Raw genomic sequence first — 24945 nt, 5'->3', positions numbered from 1 at the left:
CCTGAAAATGAAATACTCACCTCAACTATCACATATTCTTTTAATTCTAGTATTGCTTAAACAAATATAATTTTTATTTAGTTATTAAGTTGTAAAATATCCATTGAGAAATAACAAAAAACAGTGATAAATGGAAACACTAATTCAGTTGATCTTTTTTTAGAGTCATGAGTCTAACCTAAGATTAAAAACCTTGAATTAACAAAAGTAATGAGAAATGATAATGGTAATATTTCGATTACTTCAACAGCTGGAATAATTGAAAACAGTAATAACTGGAAATATTAATTTTGATCAATTGATTATTTTCATGACATTATTTGAAGTAATTGTAATTTTGATTATATATTTTATATGACACTACTCAATGTAAACAATTATATTGGTTAATCAAAATAACTGCTTGGCTCTAATATATTTTATTATCTTAGAAGTTAAGCAGTCCTGGAAATAAATAATGGTAATTAGCTATTTGGTGACCATTAATACCTTGCACCTGAATAAAACAAATAATTACTAACAAATATGGACAATTTTAATTAATAAGTTTTTTTCTTTTACATTCCAGTTTTCAATCTTTCTAAAGATGAAAGAAACATAGGATATCAATATCCTAAAATGCAGAATGTTAGTAAAAAAATTAATATGCAACAGATTCACAACCATTTTTCAATGTTGTGGATATTCATTATGATCAATATAAATAACAAATGAACTATGAGGTAATTACTTTCATTAAATTAATCAGAAAACATAAAACTACAGATACAAAAAATGGTTAATTATCAAAGATACTGAGAGATGAATCAGTCCACCATTAGCATAACTAATATAACAATAAAGAATTCACAATGAAGGTAAAAATCACTAAAAAGTGCAGAAGTTAAAGATTATTGTGCTGAAATAAACTTTCATTGCAATTCAGTCCAAGTTAAATTTCCCAAAATATTTATTCTAAGTTAAGTTACACACTACACAAAATATATATTGCACACCATTTTATTCATTTGAAAAAAAAAAAGGTGATTTTTTTATTGAATACCATTTGGCACAACAGAAAATAAGTCTCAGGCAGATTACTAAATGATCCACACACATGGTGGGAAAAAAAAAAGCACAAATAATATGCACAAAATTGATGTAGTTAATAAGTTACCATACAGTATGTTTAAGTTTGAGAATAACTCAGTGAAAATTTTCCTCAAAAAATCATAAAATTTTTTTTTCCACTAAACTTTACATTTACAAATTTTCCAAATTTTGTTGCAAGACTTTTTGAAGAAAACAACAAAAACCAAAACACTTCCTTTCATTTTAGAATTGAATTTTTTTTCTTGTTGGTCAGAAAGTCTCATTTTATATAAACAAACAGTTTCAACTTGTTTGAGATTAATTAATATATTTCTTTTGATATTTCAATATGTCAATTGCAGTAGTTTTCACTATAAAAAATACATAGGAAACTGACAAAATATACTGATGACCTATAACAACAATCAGATCTGTCATTTGTTCCCAAGTCTTATAAAGTTCCCACTAAATACCACTGCTGCTCTACTCTGCAGGAGTTCCATCTAACTTTCTCAAGAAGCCACAAGTTACTTCTCATACCACTTTACTCACAACAAATTCATATAAATAGATTATAATCAGCTCTATCCCTTGGAATCTAAACTTTGCTGGTAGCTATTTTAAGAACTGATATTCATTAGTAGTTATTGTGAAATCATAAATGGGTGTAACCCAGAAGATGTGCTAATAACAAAAACAGAAGGAAAATTATGTGAGAAACAAAACCATGAAAATTATATCCTCAAGGGGTGATAACTACTTAACAAATATAAACCTATGCTTTAGGGTAAGGAGACAAATTCTACAATATTTGGTAATTACATTGTTTACAGGTGAGAATCACTGGAACTATTATTGACAAAATAATATTTTTTTAAGAACTTCAGTTTCTCAGTACTACATTTAAAAATTACATCAATAAAGATATAATCAAACCCTCATGTACAATCCTAGTGAAAGTACTTTTATTTAAATTATGTTCTGTTATAAAGAATTGGTTGTTACACATATCACAGTTATTTTTCTAATAGTCTGAATCTTGAATACCCAAAGTGTGAAATGTTTTATGAATTTCTGTTTGTGGTACCATTCAATAGATGGCACAGGAGTTTTGGTTACATACATAGATAATGACATACACTACATCCATTATAGTAAAAAACAAAAACAAGCCTAACATAAGGAATAAAATATTTGGATGGCAACAATTTATTTAGTTGTGGCTGCATGCAACAGCAGTTTTTAGGACTGGTCAAAGCAGACTCTCCTCACTCCAGTTATGTAGCTATGTTGCAGCACGTATGTCAGTGTGCAGCCCAGGTAAAAAATTGTAAGATATTTTTTCTACCTTTAAACATGTACAGCAAATTTGAAATTTTCCAGGTAAAAGGGATTACAATTATTGATAAACAGAGAACTTTGTAAACATCTGAAATGCTTATTTCTCCATCAAGTACTATAACTAATGACTGAAATTAGCAAAAGCAGTTATCCAATCTTTCAGGGCAGATATTACATTTGAAATGATTCCTCATTTACTCTAGATATAAAGAGACTATCCAAATGACATAGTTTTAAATATATCATCAACAAATTATTTTGTAATACATATACAAGGCATCAATCCCTACTAATGTTAGTCAATTTTCATCTATTAATGCTGATTAGGTAAGATATCTAGTCTTATACTACAATGTACTTGCATTTAATACTTAAAGAATAATGGGAAAAAAAAACAACAACATATAATTAAGCTTAATATTTATGAAACAGGTAACCATAAGATTTTGGGCTAAAATATTCCAGCTGTCCAAATCAATACTAAGGATAACTTTAAAATACTTTCTAAACAGTAGATATTAGACACAAAATTGTATATGTTTATTTGAATTTCTCATTTTGTGAACTCCACCTGTTTCAATTCATTTTTGAGGTCCAATTTCAAACTGAACTTAGAAGCTAGAAGCATAATTTTTAAAAAAAATTTGCTTAAGACTATCATTAGTATTTAATGTACAAAACTGTATTGAGGCTTGCTGGAAACAGAAAAAGTACTTTACCAGTATATGTGTGTGCGTGTGTTTGGCTAATCTCTGATGTTCTGATAATTTCTATATGATAAAAAGTTGCATTTTCAGCAATACAGCTGCTTTATTTTCACACATTTATTCTTAGTTCTAGCACTGTTTAATGGCACAGGCATAAAAAAAAAGAAGTTGCAGCTTGCAGAGTACATTAAAGAGGGACAAGAGTAATTGAGTGTTAGTGGCCAATATTTCCTCCATACTTTCTTTAACTTACTTTCAAGTTGAAATTCATGTAGAGTTAAACGGTGGAGAGAAAAAAACAGCAAATACCATGAATCTAACAGGCACCCAAAATGCATTGCTATTCCATAATACTGCACACGACAACAGGACAATTGGAAGTTTTCACAGGCGTAGGGCAGGGCACCTGACTGAAAAGGCTTTCTTGTGCGAAGCACAGTTGAAACCTGATCAAAGTAAGTGTAAATTACAAGTGAAAATCTGTGACTTTCTATAAACAACCCGTGAGTTCAAAAGTACTAAAAATATATTTGAAAAGCTATTTATATTTATGTTTCTTTTCATCACTTGATATTTGCTTTAAATTCTTAAAGTTTAATGAAGAGTTTAACAGTTGTTAGATGGCATTTATTAAAATCAGAACTATGAAATTATATTTCCGAAATTTATTTTAATGTAAAATAAAACTTTTCAGTGAGTGTAATTCACTGATATACTGAGTTCTATTTAAATAATCAGATTTATAAAAACAATTATAAATCTTTTTCCTTCAATTTATATTTATAAGCTTTTTTTCAAATATAGTCAATATTTCTTTTACAATAAAATGTTCTGATAACATTTTTTATAATATGCTCAATTGCAAAAAAAGACAAAAGAAAAGACTTAAATTGCAACTTACAATAAAAGAGAATTTAGTTAAAAGCCTTCTCTTTATTTTAACTTTTACAAGTTTTTCTCCATATAATTTAGAACATGAAGTTTCCTGAAAATTGATCATCCACAACTGAAAACAATCTCAAAAATAAAATCATAATTAATAATCTTATTAAACCTGTTGAATGAAAATTAGATGTCATTGGGATATAGTTGTAATATCTGGAAATGTAGTGGTATCTAAAATGAACTTTTTTATAAATATATATACATACACATATTAAACATAATAAGGAAACAATAACTGAAATATAATCTAAAATGATTAAAAACTGTTTACTTCATATTTATCTCAACCCTTATATTTTCAAAAACTAAAAAAAGCATTAATAAACAATATATTTCTTCTTGAAAATTAAAAATTATTCAAAGTATAAACCATCAACCATTTAACATTATTTTTTACCACTTAAAATATTCAATGTCATATAAATACAATAAAATACAGAAAAATATTCAATGCCTGGAAGAAGAAAAAATTAAAGGCATATTCTTCTAGCTAAGAATGTTTCCTCTAGAGAAAAAATTTGAAAATGAAGTACAAAAATGTATAGATATCTCGTTGCTATATATACACACACACACACCCCTTTTGTTTGTCCTAATTTATATCACTCACACAATGAAAATGTCTACTAACACACTGAATACATTCAACTAACTGGTTTTTGGTAAAGTGTTATGACTTTTGATGAAAGTGAACAAGTTAATTATTCCTTGATTCTTTATATACATTCTACAGTGAAGAATGGATTTTAAGAAAAATTATTATCATATGTATCATATGAAACAAATAATGAAAAATACTCTTATTATTAAGACATTAGTTTCAGAAAACTGCAAAAACAAATAACTAGGAAATGAATGATGCATTATAGTTCTTTAGCTAACAAATTAAAGCTGTTGTTGTTGTAAAATGTGTATTTTTTATGTTTAATAAATATTTTGTGGGATAAAAACAATGTATTCCACATGAATTTTTCCTACCAGTTTGTATTTAGCCATCTTCTCTATCAAATGTTAGTGAATTTAAAGATTCTTGTTAGTCACAGTTGTTACACGTTTTTGTAATTCAATAAAATAGCATTACTTTTATGGGTTTTTAATTTTTTCCCCATTACCTTGAGTTACAATAACCCACCCCATAGGTTTGCATTTTGTTAAGTGAAGTGAGTGTAACAACTAAAAATACATCCTAGTATCATATTCCCTCTAGTGGCAACAAATTTAAAATCACTGTTAGCTAAATTAACCTGAAAAGGTATTATATTTTATAAAAAAAATCCTTTGAAAGTTTAAATCATCATCTTTATGTTTAATACACATACATGTTGGTTCCTCAAATATAAATTATAGCACAAGTAGTTTATTCTTAGCTCACAGAAATCAAGGAATACACAATTTCAAGAATATTATGAAAATAAATACACACATATATAATAGATCTAAAGAGATTAGTAATTTAAAACCTTTCTTAAAATAAATTCAAAAACAAACACTACAGAGAAATATTTATTATAAATTCAGAAATCACAAACTAAATATAAAAAGACATGTACAGCAATTATGCCAAGTTTTTTAACACAGTACTTAGGTAACATTCACAGTTATCATTAAAAAATATGGATTGTTAAAAAACGTACAAGCCTGTTCAATAAAGTAAGTGGAAAAATGCCAATACAGTTATTAATTTTTTTTTTCTTATCAATGCCTTTATTTAATAAATGTGACTAACAAGACATTTATTTCACTCTTTCTCATTCAACACCAGGTCTTATATTTCAGCATTTTTTTATGTTCAATAAAAGAAGTGGGTGAGTGGGTCTTGGAATTATGTAATAATGTTCAATAAAATTTTAATGACAATTGTGAATGGCCCCTTACACAAAGCAACAGCAGGATTTCATGGGATAAGAAAGTCACTAATGCTCTTTTTTTCATTAAATACATACAATTTAAATTAATTAAAAATTACCACATTCACAATATTTGCTATAGAATTCTGAATGTTTATATTCAATAAGATGTCAATTATATCTACAGGCACAAGATCTTGTTTAAAAACCTTTTACATTAACTCTTTAACTTCCACGTTATAAAAAATAACTCTCCTAGTTCAATACAAAAAAAGACATTACTTGTATGTAACTTTAAAATGGTAAACTTTGTGAAGTTTGAAAATAATTACCCTTTCTAGATAATGTTAAAAAATTTCTAACTCATATATAATTAATATTACACTTTTCAAGGCAAAAACAAAGGCTACACGGTGTGTACCATATATGTATCCATGGCAGTGAAAGCTTTAAATGAATTCTCAAGTCAATTTCAACTGTTACATTCAAAAAGATGTATTATTATTATTATTTGTATTCATGGAAATGAAACACTAGCTTTTAAGCATAAATGGATGTTAGTACTAGAAAATACCAAACCAACAATAATATATGGGGTGAGATACAAGATATTCCAGATGTAAAGTCAGATCTGTATTCAACATACTGTCTAGTGGTTGACCTCAGAAATTCTAAAACTTAAAAATTGATGTAAAAAATGATGGAATGTTGAATGTAATTCTCAATAATTTGGCCAATGAAAGTATAATTTTCAAAGATACTTGACCCCCAAAAAACAACAACAACAAATAATTCATAATTTTGTATCTAAATTCACTTTACCAGATAATGACTGATTTCACACTTTATTTTAATGACCAGTCTATGGGATCATAATTTTACTAAAAATATGGGTTCAAAACCACTTTTAAGTTTTAAGTTGAAAAAATATCTGTTTTAAGCTGAATTTTTTTGACATATAAAGATATGTCTATATATGGTTTTTAATAATATAATAAAGCATGGTTTTAAAATATACTTATTACAACATTTAATTTACATAATTGGACTACAATTTAATTGTCTAGATCATTAACATCAAAGACTGCTGAAAGTATAGGATTTCAAAAATAAAAAGGTCTTGAAAGTCATCTTAAAAAACTGATATCGCTTGAGGGCAAGCTGAATTTATTTATAAAAAAGTAAAAAGAAATAATCTTCTACTAGGAAAATATGTTACAGTTCTACCTTTTCACGCTGGCTGGATCTTTCCTCACGCTCCTTCCTTCGTAGGTCCTGTAGGTAATCATTGAACATGATCTCCCTATCTCGCATTTTTTCAATATTTTTGAAACGTTCATCCTTACCATATTTCTGTGCAAAGTCACTGAACATTGACCTAAGTTTGATAATAAAAAAATTTTAATTGTTAATTTAAAATCAGAGATTAAAATATAAAATTTACATTTGGTAAACAATTAAAAGCAAATTTTATTACTTTACTTTAAAACATTAGTTTTTGCTATCCTTTTCCCCTTATACAGATAACACATTTCATTCACTTTTAATTGGAAAGCAACACCATCACTCCTAAAATACATTACAAATCATAAACACCATTGTAATACATTATAATTGCTACAATTGTTAGTGTGTATATGAAATGAAATATCTGTATATAAAAAAAACAACAGTAGCTATAATGCCACAGCATGAAAGAAAAACTTACAAAGGTTACTGTATGAACTCTACTTTAAATTAAACTTAGGAGTAACACAAAAAAGTATATGTCTAATTCCCTTATTACAACATGAAAAATGGTCATACTTGCTGGTCAAGTTTGCTTCCTCCATTAATTTACGGAAATCATCTTTACGTTCTTTCATCTTGTTCCTCTTCTCTCTTCGCTCCTCTTCCGCTCGTTCTTTCACATACTTCTCAAAAACCTGCTTTCTCTCCCTAGAAGTCAGCAACAAGTAGCGTGGGTCAAACACAATCTTGTGTAGCTCCTTCTCCCATGTGGAAAATGCTGAAACCTGTTTGGTAAAATTTATTTTTATATTTATAATATAAAACAGTACTCTAATCTTTTAAAAAATAATATTTTAGAGCAGAATTACCATACATCAGAAATATTTGAATAACAACAAAAGATATAAGTTATTTTTAGGTTACTGATAAGCTGTTTCAATCATAAGATTGACAAAAACATCTACTGCTTTAATGAAGATAAAGAAAAACAGCAGGTTATTCATTGAAAAAAACTTTCCATATGCATACCCTTTAACACTCTTGCTACGGGCTTTGTTGAACCAGCCAAGTTCGTGACCCAACACTGACCTATATAGTTTTAATACTATAAAATCTAATACTTTCTGTGTATCTTCATGAAATTTCTCAAGCCTTCAGTAAGCATTAACTCTTTCACTACAAGCTTGGTCTCAGGGACAGACCTCATGACCATTTTGTGCATGTTATAGTTTTCACACTTTAATTTTTAATACATTATGCATATGTTCATGAAATTTTGGAGATTAGAAGTAAACGTTACAAGGTTTTCGTATAAAATATCAAATTTTTAGATTTTTAAATAATGAGTTGCTTGTGCATTTTTTTCTTTTTGAAAGTTGACTATCCAACATGCAAAGTAATTTTGATTTTAAGTTTAAAAATACTTCTATGCATCAGTAAATTGTCAAATTTCACATGTGAAGAAATTGCAATGACATGGCACACATGCACTCCATATCAAATAGTATAAAACTGGCCTTTACAAAGTGATCTGTCTTGGCTTTGTTCTAGTAGACCAGTATTTTGTAAAATACAGTCACATTTCAGTTATAATACAGTACGCATGTATATATATTATTACTATTTACAAATAAGTTCTTAAATTCAATTATTTTTCTTAAAATATAGAATAGTAAATAAAGAAATACAGAAAACAATGATCTCTACTACATGTAAAGTTTGTACTCATTTGCAGTAATTTGCTAAGCCTTGTCAAGTTTTCACGTGGAGAATGTGAAACAAAATATTTTTTTAGGTTTTATATAGGCATTTTGAAATAAAAATCATAAATTACTTTATCAATACCACAGAATTGCACTATAATTTATCAGGCTTAGTAACTAAGCTGTATTTGGGTCTAGAAAACTGATTTTGAGCTCCATTATCTCTTACCTCTCTACTTCAATTCTACCATGAAAAGGAAGATTTTCCCATGTATACACTGCAAAAGCTGAGAAAACTACATGGAAAACATTCTGGGTTTTCAATTGGTTATACATTTGCCATAGAGCGAAGTAGGTATACATAAGCAAGTATTTCCAAAAATGGAAGCGATTGATGGGGGCTACCTTGGTTGGTTCACTAAATATAATGATATCGCAGCAAATAGAAAAGATAGGAGGATCTTATTTTCTATTCTAGCTTGTCAATATTGATAACTTAAGCTTGTAATTTGTAAAAAACTATAGACTGTATTTGGACATCGCAAACACCTAATTTGAACCAAAGCTGCATTAAACATACCACATGACATACAAAAATCTATATTCAGGATTTTAAAAAATATTTACCTTTAAATTAAGAAATTATCTAATGTATAATACTAAAATTTGAATTATAATCTACAATTTGATACCAAACTTATTAACATACATTCATAAAATAATAGTTCAATAAAATTTTAAATGTAAGTCTACAAACGTCATGACGTGCCCTTTCCCCCCTGACCATAGAAAACCCCATAGCAATAGGGTTAAGAGTTTTGTCTTTTTTAAATAAAAAATCATAATTTTTGATGAAGTATTTTCACTACAAATTTCTCTGTGTATGTATGGAGTCAAAGTGTTGACTGCTATGAGAGCAAAGTGATTTTCATGTTTTTCTTCATCTGAAAATTGTCTAAATTCATTTGTGTAACCTCTAAAACCTCCTAAATGAATTTCAAACGTTTTTTTTCCAGCAAAACTTTATATTTTATCTGTTATTTTCCCTACTCTAACTCTTTACAAGGTTGGTCAATATGGCTGACCTCACAGCCACCATATAAAAATACAAAATAAATCTGATTACCATTTTTTTTACTTCAAATTGTAATATGAATCTATATTTGTTAATCCTAAATGGTTTAAATCTCATAACAGCATACATCTGCTTCTACTTATATTTTATTGTTTTATTGCCATTTGAATCATGTTTACTAATAATCCTACCACACAATTCATAAATCACTTGGCAAACGTTTTTCTTCGTTTTTACCTAATCTGACATACAAAGTTTTAAATTTAAAGTTACTTTTATGATAATAAAGAATACATATGAAAAACAAGAAATATGATACTTACCTGGATCTTTTTTTTTTTTGCTGTCAATGAAACCTTACCCTACATTTTTATACTAATAGTACTACCACACTAAATAATTATTTTTTATTTAATTAAATAATGTACCTATGAACACAGAATAATAACTCATAAAAAGCAGAAAACGTCCCATAACTATCACAATTTTTCTGGCTTTCTAACTAAGTGACAAGAGCCATTAAAAATTATAAGCTCATTGATGTGTCTCCAGTGGGGATACAATTTGAACTGGAAGCAACATAGACAATTCTCAATACATAAAACAACAAACTATAATACTGCATTTGACATATTAAAACCATGGCTTTCTATTGGTAATAAATAATATAATATTAAATGACAGAGGGAACTACTGGCAATTTGTGAAATAGATATGACAGGTGGGATAGCAAGAAGGGTCTGATTTACTATTTTATGGCTTTATAACCAAATACAATTGAAGGCTATAAAAATTTTGCTTTTGTCTGAGTGATAAAAATGATGTAATGAGTAATTTATATTAAATTCTGTACTTCTCAGATAGGATACCCAGAGAGCAAATGTCACAATTATCATACTAGGATGAGATAGAGGATTTTTAAACATATTTTCTTATAAAATTAGGAATTACAGCTTATATAATATTAAAATTTCATTCATTAACTACGTTTTTATGCCAAGTTTATTTGTATGCATTGATAATAAAGTAGTTTAATTAAATTTTGAATGTAACTCTTTAAAAGGTCGTGACATGCACATTTTGAACTGCCTGGTTTACCTCCTTCTCTGCAAGCATATCACGAAACTGTTTCATCCTGATCTCCAGAGGAACAGCTGCTCTTTCTTTAGCAGCCTTAAGTTCTGCTTCAATAGCAGCCTCTTTCCCAATGTCAATTCTACCTGTTTTTTTGTTATTCTGGTCCTCAGTAACCTTACTTTCCTGACTCTGTGTCACAGTTGTCTCAGTCACATCAGTTTCCACTCTGAAAAAAAAAGTAGTATTATATATATCTAAAAAATCTTTTCTTACAAATGTCACGTAAACATCAAATAAAACACCATCATGTTAATTCCAAAAGACATTTTCACACCCAACAACATTAAAACTTTCATTAACAGTCCTTCATATTTCAAATAAAATCAGATTACATGTAACAATTACAAGGCACACTGTCTCATTAACAGATCTTTCAAATTAGTAGAACTGATGATTTAAAATTTTTCAATTACAAAATTGTTAGTGCACATGCATTTTTGGCAATTTAATGAACTTTCATTGAAACAGACAATTCATAAGAATTGTTTTACAAATTTTGGAAACTTTCCTAATATGATTAATCAAGTTATAAAACTAATCATGCTGAAGGGCCATCCTGACTGGTCACTTTATCATCTTTTCAGAATGTAGTAGTGTTACTGGTCTCTACCAATTTTTTTTCCTTTTCACAGTGAAAATATTTAACCAAATTTAGTTAAGATCCAAATTTGCTATTTTTACATGCTTCTGATTTTGAATCTGAAATTGAAATACGAAGAATGTGAAAACTTTGCAGTTTACTTGATTTCTGCCACTAATTTTAGGACTATTAGTTTTTAATTCTTTACCAGCTTTAAGCACTGAAAAAGGATTATACTGTATATATTACAGAGCAAGCCTTAATCAAGATGCTGCACAACAAAACAATGTCTCCAAGGACAGGCTATAATGTGGATTTTAGAGGAGGTGAGTGCAAAAGTAAGACCCATATAGAGGTAGAAATGCACTGTCTGTTAGTCGTAACCTCCATTTACTGTCTAACACGCAAAAAAATACTAATTATAACAATAACAAAAGAGTAAAAGAAAGTAAGAGGGCAAGCTGTGGGTGCTCAAGTTCACAATGTTCCACATCTACATCACCCTTCACTGCCTGCATACAGTTGTGGGAAAGTGACTGCTCTCAGAAATAAAGTGAAAAATAAATAGGAAAAAGTCCTATCGTTAGGGGTGGTGAGTAAAAAAAACCTTACTTCCTAAAATTAGCATTCCAGCCCCCCCCCCCCCACACAGTATGGTAGTAAAAGCTGAAATTAATAAGGTAATATTATAAGCAAAGCAGACAACTTATACTAAAATAAAATCCCTACAGAGTTGTCTGAACCAGTATGACACCTATCCTCCACTCATAAAATATACTATAACTACTAATTTTCAGACTTTCCTCTACCTTTTATAAGAATATACCTGTATATTCATGCATATTAACTGTCAATATATGCTTATTAAAAAAAATTGTAAATTAAAAATTTTAAGCATATATGTAACTCTTAGTTGTTGATATTTATGTAGTTTATTTTCATGTTTGTTACATTTCAATAAATTTACTTAATGTTTATCAAATTCATTAATTATCTTTTGTATCAATATTTTGACATTAACAGTAAATTACTGTCACTTGTTACAAATTCTACAGAATCTGAGTAGTTGTGAATTTATAAAACTTGCAACACAAGATATGAAACATTACTGTTAGGAGAGAGTAGGTCATATGCTGAAAAAGAAAAATTATCTTTTATCAAATATATTTAAATTAATATCATTATTAGGTATTTTAACTTCCAGATCAATATAATGTGCCTCTTATGCAGAAATTGAAGTATTAACAATTTTTCAATTTACTGGGTAAATAAGTGTTAATGAAATTGTTTCAGGATTATTTATACTTATTAAGTCATCAATACAAGTTAAAGCAAAAACATCCAGATTTATACCGTTTTAAAAACTTAAAATATATAAATTAGCTATATAAGTAGAATAGTTAGCTTGTTTGTTTGTTTTAAATTTAATGCAAAACTACACAAGGACTATCTGTGCTAGTTGTCCCTAATTTACCAGGGTAAGACTAGAAGAAAGGTAGCTAGTCATTACCACCCACTGCCAACTCTTGGGCAACTTTTTTACCAACGAATAGTGGGATTGACCATCACATTATAATGCCCACATGGCTGAAAGGGCGAGCATGTTTGGTAAAACAGGGATTCGAACCAGTGACCCGCAGATAGCGAGTCAAACTCCCTATCCATTTGGCCATGCCGGGCCAAATAGTTAGCTACCATTGGAATTTCTATTACTTGTTCAAATACTCGATTACTGAATAAAATATAATTATCATAAATACACAACCTTAGTATATCTTTTATATTTTTGGAGGTAAAATTTCTGTCTTGAAGCAACATAGAAAGATTACAATACTGTTCTCTTAACGAATTCATAAATAAAATTAAACTGTTGTATATGAAGTAGTGAAATCAAATGTCTTACCTTGCCCACAATTATTTAAATATTCTAAAATGGGTTTGTTTTTTTTATCCAAAATATATGTTTATTATTACTGCTATTTATATTCTAATTCAGTCAAATATAATAAATTATTTAACAAAATTTGCTGGTTGTTTGTTTTCATTGAGCTGGAAATAAAGCTAAATTTTATAGATTTATGCAATTTTGGTATAGCATACAGGAAAGGTAGATTAAAAAACTTGATTTGGAATAGTTTTTTCTATGTTTTAATGAAATTCAAATTTCATTAATCATAAGTTGTGCATAAAATGTCTTGGAAATAAACCTAGCTTTCTCAATGAGAACAATGAAATTTTTTCTTTCAGCTGTTGGATCATATTTTATAAATGAAAAATCATTATATGTATTGCAAGTATTTTTACATTGGAAAACTTTAAATATTACTATAATAGGCACATAAAACCTCCATTCTCAAGACTGAATTAGATGTAATATAATTTTCAAAACATACTTGTTAATATTGTTTGCAATTAATTTTAGAATATCTTCATTATCAAACTGTGTAGCAATTCTGTTGCTGGATTCTTTTTTTAAGAATTTCACACAATAGTTTATCTTTTGCAATTTCTAAGATACAAGTAATGATATGTTTATGAATAGTATCAATAAATATACTATATGGTAAAGTATTTAATTAATCTACATTCAAATTATTTAAGAAATGTATATAAAAGTCAGTGTGTATCATGTCACGCTTGATGAGAAATGGTAGGAGTCATAATAGTTAAAATACACATATCCAAATAGATTTGTTCAATTACTGTCTGACCATTACGATTTTAGTGATGGGGTACAGAAAAAACCTTATAAGTGTAGTGAGTGTTAGAATAATAAGTTTAAAGACGTAGTAAGGGAACACCTAGCCTAGATCCAAGCACATAAAATTTATCATGAAAATAAAAATATCAATTCAATTTTAAACTTAAATTGTTTCTGAATTAAGCTATATCCTGTTATATCACCAACGTTTTCAGTAAAAACAAACCTCTTTAATGAATGGAGACCCTAAATTAATAAATCAAAAAATATTTTTCCAGTTTCATTGTCTATACATTTCATTTTATACTTTGAGTACATAGACTAACAACAATATTAGGTTACATTTCTGTTGCTAAGCAATGACATAAAAGCCATTGTTGGAATGTAGTGTTACCAAAATGCACTGGCTTTTCTATATATTAGAAGTTAATTAACTGATTTTAACTCATAATGATTCTATGAATATGCCATGAATTAATTTCCTGAATGTTGTTAATTTTGATCGGTTCACAAAGGAATTTACTGACATCTGACTGCACTTTTCTGCCTCTTTGTTGGTCAAGCTTGATTTCACAAAATTTATTGATTTCAGTTAACTATGAAATGTGAGGTTAGGGTATACTATGAGTGGTTGTACTTGCCCCATCATATTTAATGGCCTATAAGCTAGTAATTATATAAAAGTGGTCTAATCATAAGTTCATATTTATAACTTCTGGAAGGTTAAGGTTTACTAAGGAAGAATGTCATTTACTTTATAGATTTGTGAAAAAATATATAATAATTATAAATACAGAAACTCAGTACGTTATTTACATTTTTGGAGGTAAATTTTTTTTCAAGTAATACAAAAAGATTACAATCCATTTTTTTTAAATGAATTCAGAACCAGTATATTTTACAGGTGGAGGATGGTTCAAACAACCCTGTAGAGATTTTATTCTAGTATAATTTGTCTGCTTTGCTACTAATATTACCTTATTAATTTGAGATTTTACTACCATAATGGGGGCTGGAATACCAATTTCAGGAAGTTAGGTTTTTTTACTCACCACTCCTAATGGTAGGACCTTTTCTTTATCCTATATATTTTGCACTTCTTTTCTTCTGAGAGCAGTCATTTTCCTACAGGCAGTGAATGGTGATATAGATATGGGACATTGTAGGATCGAGCAACCATGATTTTTCTCTCTTATCTTGTTTTATTTTTTCTTATTTTACACTTTTATGATATATTTTTTTTTACATGCAAGGCTCTGAGAATGGAGGTTAAAACTGATATACAGTGTATTTCCATTACTATATGGGTCCTTCTTCCACAGTCACCTCCAAAAACAAGGAATCTCTTACATCCCACATTACAGCCTGTACCCTGGAGGCTGTTTTAGTTAAGGCTTGTTTTTTGTACCATAAATATGTACTATTTCATCATAGTGCTATTTTTACATGCCTCTGATTTTGAATCTGAAGTGCACATATTAAGAAAGATGTGGAAAAACAACATTTATAGTTTACGTGGTTTTATCACCTAATAAAACTGCATGAAACTTAGTACAAACATGTTAGATGGTATCTAGTTTTGGTTTTAAAAGTTAATATATTTTGATTTTGTATTTCAACCATGTTCTTAGTTCTTAGGTTGTGAAATTTCCAAAATTTTGTTGTGAGGTACTGTTTTGAAAACAACAAGGAAAACAATTCCTTCTGTCTTAGAATTTTTTTATTTTTATTGTTGATGAGAAAGTACATTTTATATATCCAGTCAGTTTCAAGTTGATTGATACTCATTAACACATTTCTTTTGATACTTTACTTTTTGATTGCAGTTGTTACCACTTCTGGCTATCGTCTTAAAGAATACACAACAAAAACTGGAAAAAGATTTATCAATGATTTGGAACCTCACCTTTCAAAATGGCATCACAATTACCTTTGTCAGGTTGGGTATCGTGACTTTTTACTAACAATATTCTTGGTTAAAATAGATTTGTATCCAAAAATTATAGTTTATATTCAATAAATATGTTATTTTATTTGTGTGCATTGTTTAAGTATAATAAACTTAAGAATAATATTCAATAGATAAAGATTTCATTATCCAGAATATTTCTTTTATCACAGAGAGTAGCTTTCATTCAGATTTAACACTAAAATATTTTCACAAACAAAAATTATGCCTATAGAAACTATAAACAAATTCCAAAACTTTTTTTTCAAGTCTTCTGAACTCCCCATTAGAATCCTCTGTTCACAAATACAGGAGTTCTGGGTATTCAACATTTTGAGAAACCCCAAAATACTACTATTCAAACCAATTTATTATAACATAAGTAGCTTATAATTTGCTCTATACAATCATACTTTAATGTTGACTATATCTAGTTTCAGTTTCATTAGTAATTTTCAGACCACATGCTATGAAATCATAAAAGGAGTGGCACTAAAGGGGTTGTAGTAATACAGGGAAAAGTAAAGTCACATGAGAAACAAGACATGAAAAATTATATTCTCAAGGAATGGGTTTCTTAGCAAATACAAACCTATATTTTAGGATGAGTAGAAAAATTCTAAAAATATAAAACCTCAAATTGTTTAGATAAAAATCCTTGAGGCTGTACAGAAATGAAAGTTGAAATTTTATTTTTCTATGCAAATTAAACTAAATACATATTACAATGTGAAATAGTATCAATTCTAAAACATTTAAAATTGTTATAATAGACTTAGAACTATTATTTTTACTTAAATTTTGAAATGTGATATGCAGGTATGTGCTCAACACAAGAAGGTGGCTCATGTAACATGTGGAAGAAAAATAGATTCCATTTTACCATGAACGATCAAAAACAGAAGATAAACAACACAATAACTCCAATGACTAATGTTATATCAAATGGTTCAGGAGCAGTCATTCTGACCAATCTTTTAACCACCATATAAGGATGAAACTATACATACTATAAATGAATGTACTGAGTGTATCCTTATGAAATATGACAGGCTTTATTCTGTTGTACACAAAATACCCAATTCTTTTAGTAAATATTTGTCTGTGAATTTTTAAAGCCTTTCAGAGTTAATGGTGATTTAATTCTGAATGTACTGAGTGTATCTTCATGAAATATGACAGGCTTTAATCTGTTGTACACAAAATACCTAATTCTTTAATAAAGTATTTTAGTAAAGATTTGTCTGTGAATTTTCAAAGCCTTTACTGAGTTAATGGTGATTTACACGTCATTAGAAATGCTTTTTTAAAAATATACATTAAAAAAAACAACTGACAAAGGACTGTAAGTTTCCTTTTTATAATGATTTTGGTGGTCCAAAATATTTTAATGTTTATTTCAAATATGCAATTTAGAATACAAAACACTATTATGCACAAAAACCAATGTCCTAAAACTATATAACTGAATTAGCTTTCTAACTATGATAAAAGTAGGTTCAAAATATTATGTTACCACTTACAGCTCAACATTAATAATCACACATACAGTCTGAGGTTGTCTACAACTACATGTTAAATCGAAATGACCATTAATAGATTCTTGTAGGGGCAAAACTCTTTTCCACTAGTTATAAACATGTCTTAAAAGGAAAACATGTGACACAGTTAAATTCATTCAAAGCTATGACAAGATGAGAGGGAGCCTCAATGGTGGGTGCAAAAACTTATTTATATCTTGCTAATTGAAGAAGGTGGGAGGTTTACATTAAATATTTTAACCTGTGAATATTTACAGATTGAATTTCTGATTGGTTGGCCTCTTTGACAGCCTTAGAAAGGAATGGAGAAAATCTAAAAATAAAAAAAGAAGAAGAAGAAAAAGAATCAGAGGGGAGATGTGTCGCATGACACAAAGAAGTCAAGATTAAGAATTTAATTATTTCCTTTTGAAACTAAGAAATCAAAACTTATTAGATAACATAAAACTTTGAATTATAAACTACGTTTTGATGTCAAGTTTAATGAAATACATTGATAATAGTCATTTAACACTCTCACTATAGGGCCGGGCAAGTCGGCCGAGCTTGTGACCCCAAATTGACCTTTATTAGTTTCCATATTATAACTTCTAATATGTTTTGTATATGTTTATGAAATTTCACAGGCTTTCAGTAAGCATTAAGTCTTGTCTTTTGTAGATACACACACACACAAATCCGAATTTTTAATGAAGTATTTTCACTAGAACTTTCTCCGTGACTATATGGAGTCAAAGTATTGAATGCTCCAAGCACAATGTGATTTTCATGTTAAGGTTAAAAATACTTTCCTTCATCTGAAAATTGTCAAATTCCATTTGTGTAGTACCTAAAGTCTGCCGGGTAAATTCAATACCCTTTTTCAATAAAATTTTATATTTCATCTGTTATTTTCTCTACCCTAAATAATTCTGTATGAGGTTGGTCAATTTGAACAATCCCATAACCACCATAGAAAAATATGAAATAAATATAAATTACCCTTTTTTTCTTTCTAGAATGAATCCATATTGTAATATGAAACTACATTTGTTTATCATAAACAGCTCAGAACTTAAAAAAGTACATATCTATTTTTACTTAAATTTTATTGCCCTTTGAACTGTATCTAACCAATAATCCTGCCACACAAAATGTAAATCACTTGGAAAACATGCAACTCACATTAACCTATCAAATTACATAACACACAGGCTACTCATAAGTTGCTTGCAGGTGTACATTGGGAAAAGTTTTAATATTATTCTTCATTATTTTATCTAATCTAACCTAAAAAGTATCTAATTTTTACATTTTAATTAATTTTATAATAATAGAGAATACAAATGAGACAATAAATATAGTACTTACCTGGGTCTTCTTTTCTTTGCTGTCGAATGTCAATGAAACTTAATCCTACTTTTTAACTAATGGTACTACTGCACTAAATTATTTTTTATTTAATTAAATAAAGCATCAAAGAACACAGAATTACATACAAAAAATGTCCCAAAACTATCACAATTTCTCTGACTTTCTAACTATGTGATAAGAGCCATTCAACTAAGCCCATCAATGTGTTTCCCCTGGGAATAAAGTTTGAATTGGAAGCAAAACAGATAATTTCCTGCACAAAAAACAATGTAATACAATATTACATTTGATAGATTAAAACTTTGGTTTTCTACTGGTTATAAGTAACGTAGTGTTAAACATCAGAGAGAACTATTGACAATCTTTGAAAGAGAGGATGTGACAGGTTATGACTTGGTAACCAAATAAGATTTAAGGCTATAAAAAATATGATTTGCCTGAGTAATACTATATTATAATGAGTAATTTATGCAAAGTTTGTACTTCCCATAAAGGTGGTAAATAAATTAGAGAAGAGGGAAGACTTGTAGAGCAAATGTCACAATTCTCAAACTAAGGGAGATTAAGCATTTTTAAAATATTTAATACTAAAATTTGATTTTTTTAGCTAAGTTTTGATGCCAAGTTTATTTGATACCATGATATTAAAAAACTTTAATTACATTTTAAATGTATCGGTAAAATCTCACGACATCCTCAGAAAAGGGTACTCATATGAAAAAAAGAGTTAAAATGTAAGATGTCAGTTGTAATTTCTTATGACACGCAGTAAATTCAACCCTATATAACTTAATATAATAAAATTTTTTATAACATACTGAAAGTGGTGTTTCAACTCTCTTTAATTGCCTTGTAGTTCCAGCCAACAAACCAAAGGTCTGAAATCATTTTTTTTTAATTACTCTTTTCACTCTACATTCTACTGTGATGCTCTTACAACTTTCATGAGTCACTCTTATATCTTCATGACATTTGATAAACATAAACTCATAATGCCCAAAATACTGAAGGAACATGTTTTTAGTATAGCATACAACACTTACTTTTTCTTTTTTGCAGCTGGTTCACTATCATCTGAAGATTCCACACTGTTAACTGAAATTAAAGAAAAATGCACCTTCACATATACAACTTTCATGTGAAACAACAACAAAAAATGAAAAATAATAATCTATTTTAATTTGTTTTTTAAATGCTAGTATTCAAATTTAATACACAAATACTTTCCAGCACACTATGATTACTGCAGTCATATTACTTAGTGGAGAGATACTTGTAGCAATAAAAGGTTTCCCATGATACTGATAATCAATTATGTCATGCTTAATTTGGTTATGTTCATGTATTTACCTTTTATGGAATCAGGTTGCTTAGGTGGGGCTTGAACCAGTTTTTCTACATCTTCCCGTCCTTTGAGCTCATCTGGTTTTTCCCAAACAGACATGCGAGTACTTGGATTAAAGAAAAAAACTCGTCCATCACCAGTCCACACAACACACCTGAAAGAAGAATTGGATTTTTAAATAACCTATAAAGTATAACAATACCATATAAAATAATTACAAATGAATTGTTAGTTTTATAACCATGGGAGGTGAGAATCATATGCAAGAATATTTATCAAAAGCCTCAGTCCAAAGGACCTTACCAAGGAGTTCCTGGTACAGGAGTACTAGAAACAGGACGAGATTTGTCCTGCTGTTTCTGTTGCTCTTCTTCTTTCTTTTCCTCAGTTTTTTCTTTATCTTGAAGATTGAATTCTTCTTGCTCCTGCAAATCATTGCAAAGTGTGATTCATAGGGCTTTAACGAATATTTCCTCTTAAGTTTACGTGTTTTAAAAATGAGAAATAATAAGAATGGTTAAAGTAAAAAAATAAACTGCTTTCAAAAGGTATCATATACATTGTTTTGTGTTGTTATTAGATACCATTAGTAACTCACCACCAAAACTAATTCTTCATATTTAGAAATACAAATTTCATTATAACAAAACCATCAATCTTAAACTGATTAATATGTATATTACTGCATTAACTTCTAAACAGAAGTCACTATTATTAGGAATTTTCCTGATTAAGAAAATGAAGCTCAATGGCAAAGAAGCAGAAATAGTTTTTAAACAGAGGTGATTATTACCACAGTGACAACTTTAGTCTTTAGCAATTACACTATAATTAAACTCCTCAAGGCCTATATCTCTTGAGTATTAGTAAAATCAATGTTTCCTAGTCTTAAATGCTCACTATCAAAACATAAAACCCCTATATATTAATTGAGAGTGGGTAAATTTAAAAATTTAATTTGATTTCAGAACTAAATGCAAAATTAGGATTCAAACATATGAAAAACAACAAGTATAAATATTTCATACCTCAATCTATTGTTTATTTATTACAAACAAAACATTCAATGAAATATGCATCTGAAATGTGGAAAAAAAGATACACTTCAACAATAATTTCTCCATTATAAATGTATCTGAGCAGTGAGAACATGCAAAGGATGCAATACACAATAAATTCAAAAAAATGAAGTACAGCCAATGTCAATTTATGTTTTTTTGTACTTCTAATAAAACAAATCTTCATTGTAAAAATGAATTTATAGATTTATAAAGAAATAATGCTTTGCACCTTTTCATCGGCTGCACTGTCTTGTATTTCCATACTTTCATTGTCTTCTGGTTCTTTACTGCCATTTTCAACAACTTCTTCCAATTGTTGGACTTGATTAGTTTTTTCTGCTGCTATGGCCTCTGTGGTATGAAGACATAATTTGTTAAAATATTTTCTTTGCCAAGCATTCAAAATGTAAATATAACAAAAACATTGTTGGATTCCTCCCTCAGCATGTTCATCTTAGATGCAAGGTGCGAAACAATCTGGCAATTATGATACAATAACAAGTACACAAATTATATATAAGGTTGTATTCTTTCATTGAAACAATCACTATGATGTAAAACCAAATAAAGTTTTTAAAAGGCTTTGTGAAATAGCCACAGACCAAACTAATTTCAAAGTTTTTACAACAAACCTTACAGATGAATATATGAATTGTGGAAATACATACATAATAAATTGGAAAAGTTTTTATTAAAAGATTCCACAAAATGCTTCTTCAAAGAGCAAATGTTTGGAAAAAACCCAGTAAAAAAACATTTAAAAACCAATAAAAAGAACACTTATCATAATAGGAAAGTACATAATTATCACATGCTTTCAGATAGGTGTGTGTGTGTGTGTGATTCTTGCAAACATTAGTGTATAATATCAGCAACATGGAAATGCCAACTGCAGTGCAAGATCTGAAATTATCTTTTAAGCTGTTGACCAGCCAGACCATTAACTTGGTACGTTTAATGATCTTTCTCAAAGGTTAATGGTTCACACAACTATTATGATTCTACAGTGTTAGGCTTTATCATTAGCACAAGAGGTATACTTGTGTGTTTTAGGACCTTAATATGTTATTAAACACACTTCTTTCCCATTAATAATATCATTTCTAACAAAACATTATTTTTTTTACACATTTTTCCTGAATAAAGAGTAATTCACATATTTTAAAGAATTTCACAATTTGAGATTCTCAAAACATATTCCACTTTCATTTGCAGGGATTAGAACACAGAAAACTTTTTGTTGGTCCTGAGTCCCAGCCCATAAATGCCAAGATCTGGGGTCCTATGCTGTCCCAAAAAGCCAGAGAGATCTATGTGCTCTCTGATATATAATACGTGATTTTGGGACACCAAGTATTCACATTATTTACTTCTAGGATGATCAGTAAACATTTAACTTTTGCCAAATTTTTTCATTTTAACTCTTGTTCTAATTATCAACATTACAAACCAGTTTATACAAAAACTGGCCATTTCATTAACTCTTTGACTACAGTTCTGGGTGCATTGCACCCAGCCCATAACCACCAAATTAACAATGACAGTAGGTATATTATAGTTTTCGATAATGTATGCACATCATCATGAAATTTTGCACGTTACCAACAAATGTTACAAGGCTTTCATACACAAAATAACAGGCTTTTAATTAAGTATTAAGATTTTTTAAGTAAAATGTTTGCTAATGAAACATTTCTTTAAAAAGTTGACAATCCAATATGCAAAGTAATTTTGATTTTAAGATTAAAATTACTTTTCTTCATCTGAAAATTGTCAAATTTGATTTGCATAATCTGTATAACCTCCTAAATAACTATCAAATGTTCTTTTAGAGAAACTTCATATTTCATCTGTTATTTTCTCTACCTGAACTCTATATGGGATTGGTACATTTGACTGACTTCATAACCACCATATAAAATTAAGAAATAAACCTAAATTACCCTAGAATATGGCAAATTGTAATAGGAAAACACAAATATTTGTTCTAAATAGCTTAAATCTTGTAACATTATACAATTGAATTTTTGTTTTATTGACCTTTGTAGCGTGTCTGACTGATAATCCTGCCATGCACATTGTAAATCATGCAGAGCACATGCAGCTCATGTTACAGTATTGAATAGCATACAACTGGCTTTTACAAAGTACAAATGTCTAAGTACTAATGCACCATTATTTTGTAAAATACAATCACATTTCAGTTACCATATATTAGAGGCTGATAACAAGGAACCCAAGAAAATAAAAGATTTGAGATGGCTTGACTGGGTAATGAAAAAACCTTATTATAGCTGTATGATATTACGACAAGATTTTGTCATTGTCAGGTACAAGTATTTTACAGAGAACATGAGTATATATATATGCAGTATAGAACAAAGAAATTAAATGATAGGATATTGCTTCACACTGTAATATAGGTATTTTGGTACCCCAGGGTATTGATTTAGGATGGGACTGTTTTTTTTCAGTTAAGATAGCTTCTTTTATTTAACATTTATTGATATTAAGTTCTATGTTAAAATTGCAGTGTTTTGAATTTATATACTGTGGTTTTTTGATATGCAATAGTGGTAAACATGGGAGTTTTTTTTATTATGTTCAGTGAATCTGGTTTCCAATTTTCCACCTGTTTCTCCAATGTAAAATTTTGGACAGTTGTTTTATAAATGACGTTTGAGTTGTGTGACTCTACGTAATTTTTATTTAGTAATGATTTTAATTTAGTGCCAGGTGTTTGGGTGAATTTGACATCAACAGAAATTTTATGTTTGATGGCAAGTTTTCTCAAGTGTTGATTATTTCTGAGCTGATGTCAGTGATAAATGGTAAACTGCAGTGTAATGTTGTTTCTGTTTGGTCGAAACATTTCCACACAACCACCAGAATAAAATTGAGTAGATTTTTGTTGGTGTGAATGAAGGAATGCTTTATAGAGTTGATTTCATTATCTATGTCCTCAGTTGAACAAAGTCTTGAAGCTGTGTGTATAAGACTTTTTATTACATTAATTTTTGGTTTGGATTCACGGGTGGAATTCCAGGGGATGTAGAGGCGTGTGTGTGTGATTTTTTGGTGAATTTTTGTTTTGAAATGTGTGTCAGATCTGATAATGTCCTGGTTATGAAAAGACAATTACTTGTTATTTTTGTGTGCAGTGGTAAATTTAATGTTAAGGTGAATGGAGTTTATGTGTTCCATAGAAGTGAAACTGGCAAAAGTGTCATCGAAATATCTGTACCAGCGCAGGAGAGGATAAAGTGCAGATTGTGTGGCTTGTGTTTCAATCCCAATCATAAATATGTTGGTGAGAACATGTGAAACTGGGTTGTCCATGTATAGACCATCTGTTTGAAG

At 28.9% G+C, this 24945-nt stretch overlaps 1 protein-coding gene across 2 annotated transcripts in view; it reads right to left on the bottom strand.

Annotated features, from left to right (window-relative positions):
• LOC106463122 (transcription elongation regulator 1-like) overlaps nt 1-24945 on the bottom strand; it is a 59061-nt gene that overhangs the window by 5220 nt on the left and 28896 nt on the right. Inside the window, exons 6-13 of one of the 2 annotated variants that reach the window (XM_013923098.2) lie at nt 21815-21936; nt 20828-20949; nt 20530-20678; nt 20223-20274; nt 11018-11222; nt 7718-7926; nt 7139-7289; nt 3373-3565 (exon numbers count right to left, since the gene is read on the bottom strand). In XM_013923098.2, the coding sequence (XP_013778552.2) occupies nt 3373-3565; nt 7139-7289; nt 7718-7926; nt 11018-11222; nt 20223-20274; nt 20530-20678; nt 20828-20949; nt 21815-21936 (1203 nt within the window). The remainder of the gene's footprint in view (nt 1-3372; nt 3566-7138; nt 7290-7717; nt 7927-11017; nt 11223-20222; nt 20275-20529; nt 20679-20827; nt 20950-21814; nt 21937-24945) is intronic. The other variant, XM_022390540.1, reaches the window with a different exon arrangement.

The sequence above is a fragment of the Limulus polyphemus genome, unplaced genomic scaffold (genome assembly GCF_000517525.1).
Source record: "Limulus polyphemus unplaced genomic scaffold, Limulus_polyphemus-2.1.2 Scaffold1329, whole genome shotgun sequence".
Classification (NCBI taxonomy): domain Eukaryota; kingdom Metazoa; phylum Arthropoda; class Merostomata; order Xiphosura; family Limulidae; genus Limulus; species Limulus polyphemus.
Note: the sequence above shows the minus strand (reverse complement) of the source record. Positions and strands in the feature narration are given on the sequence as shown.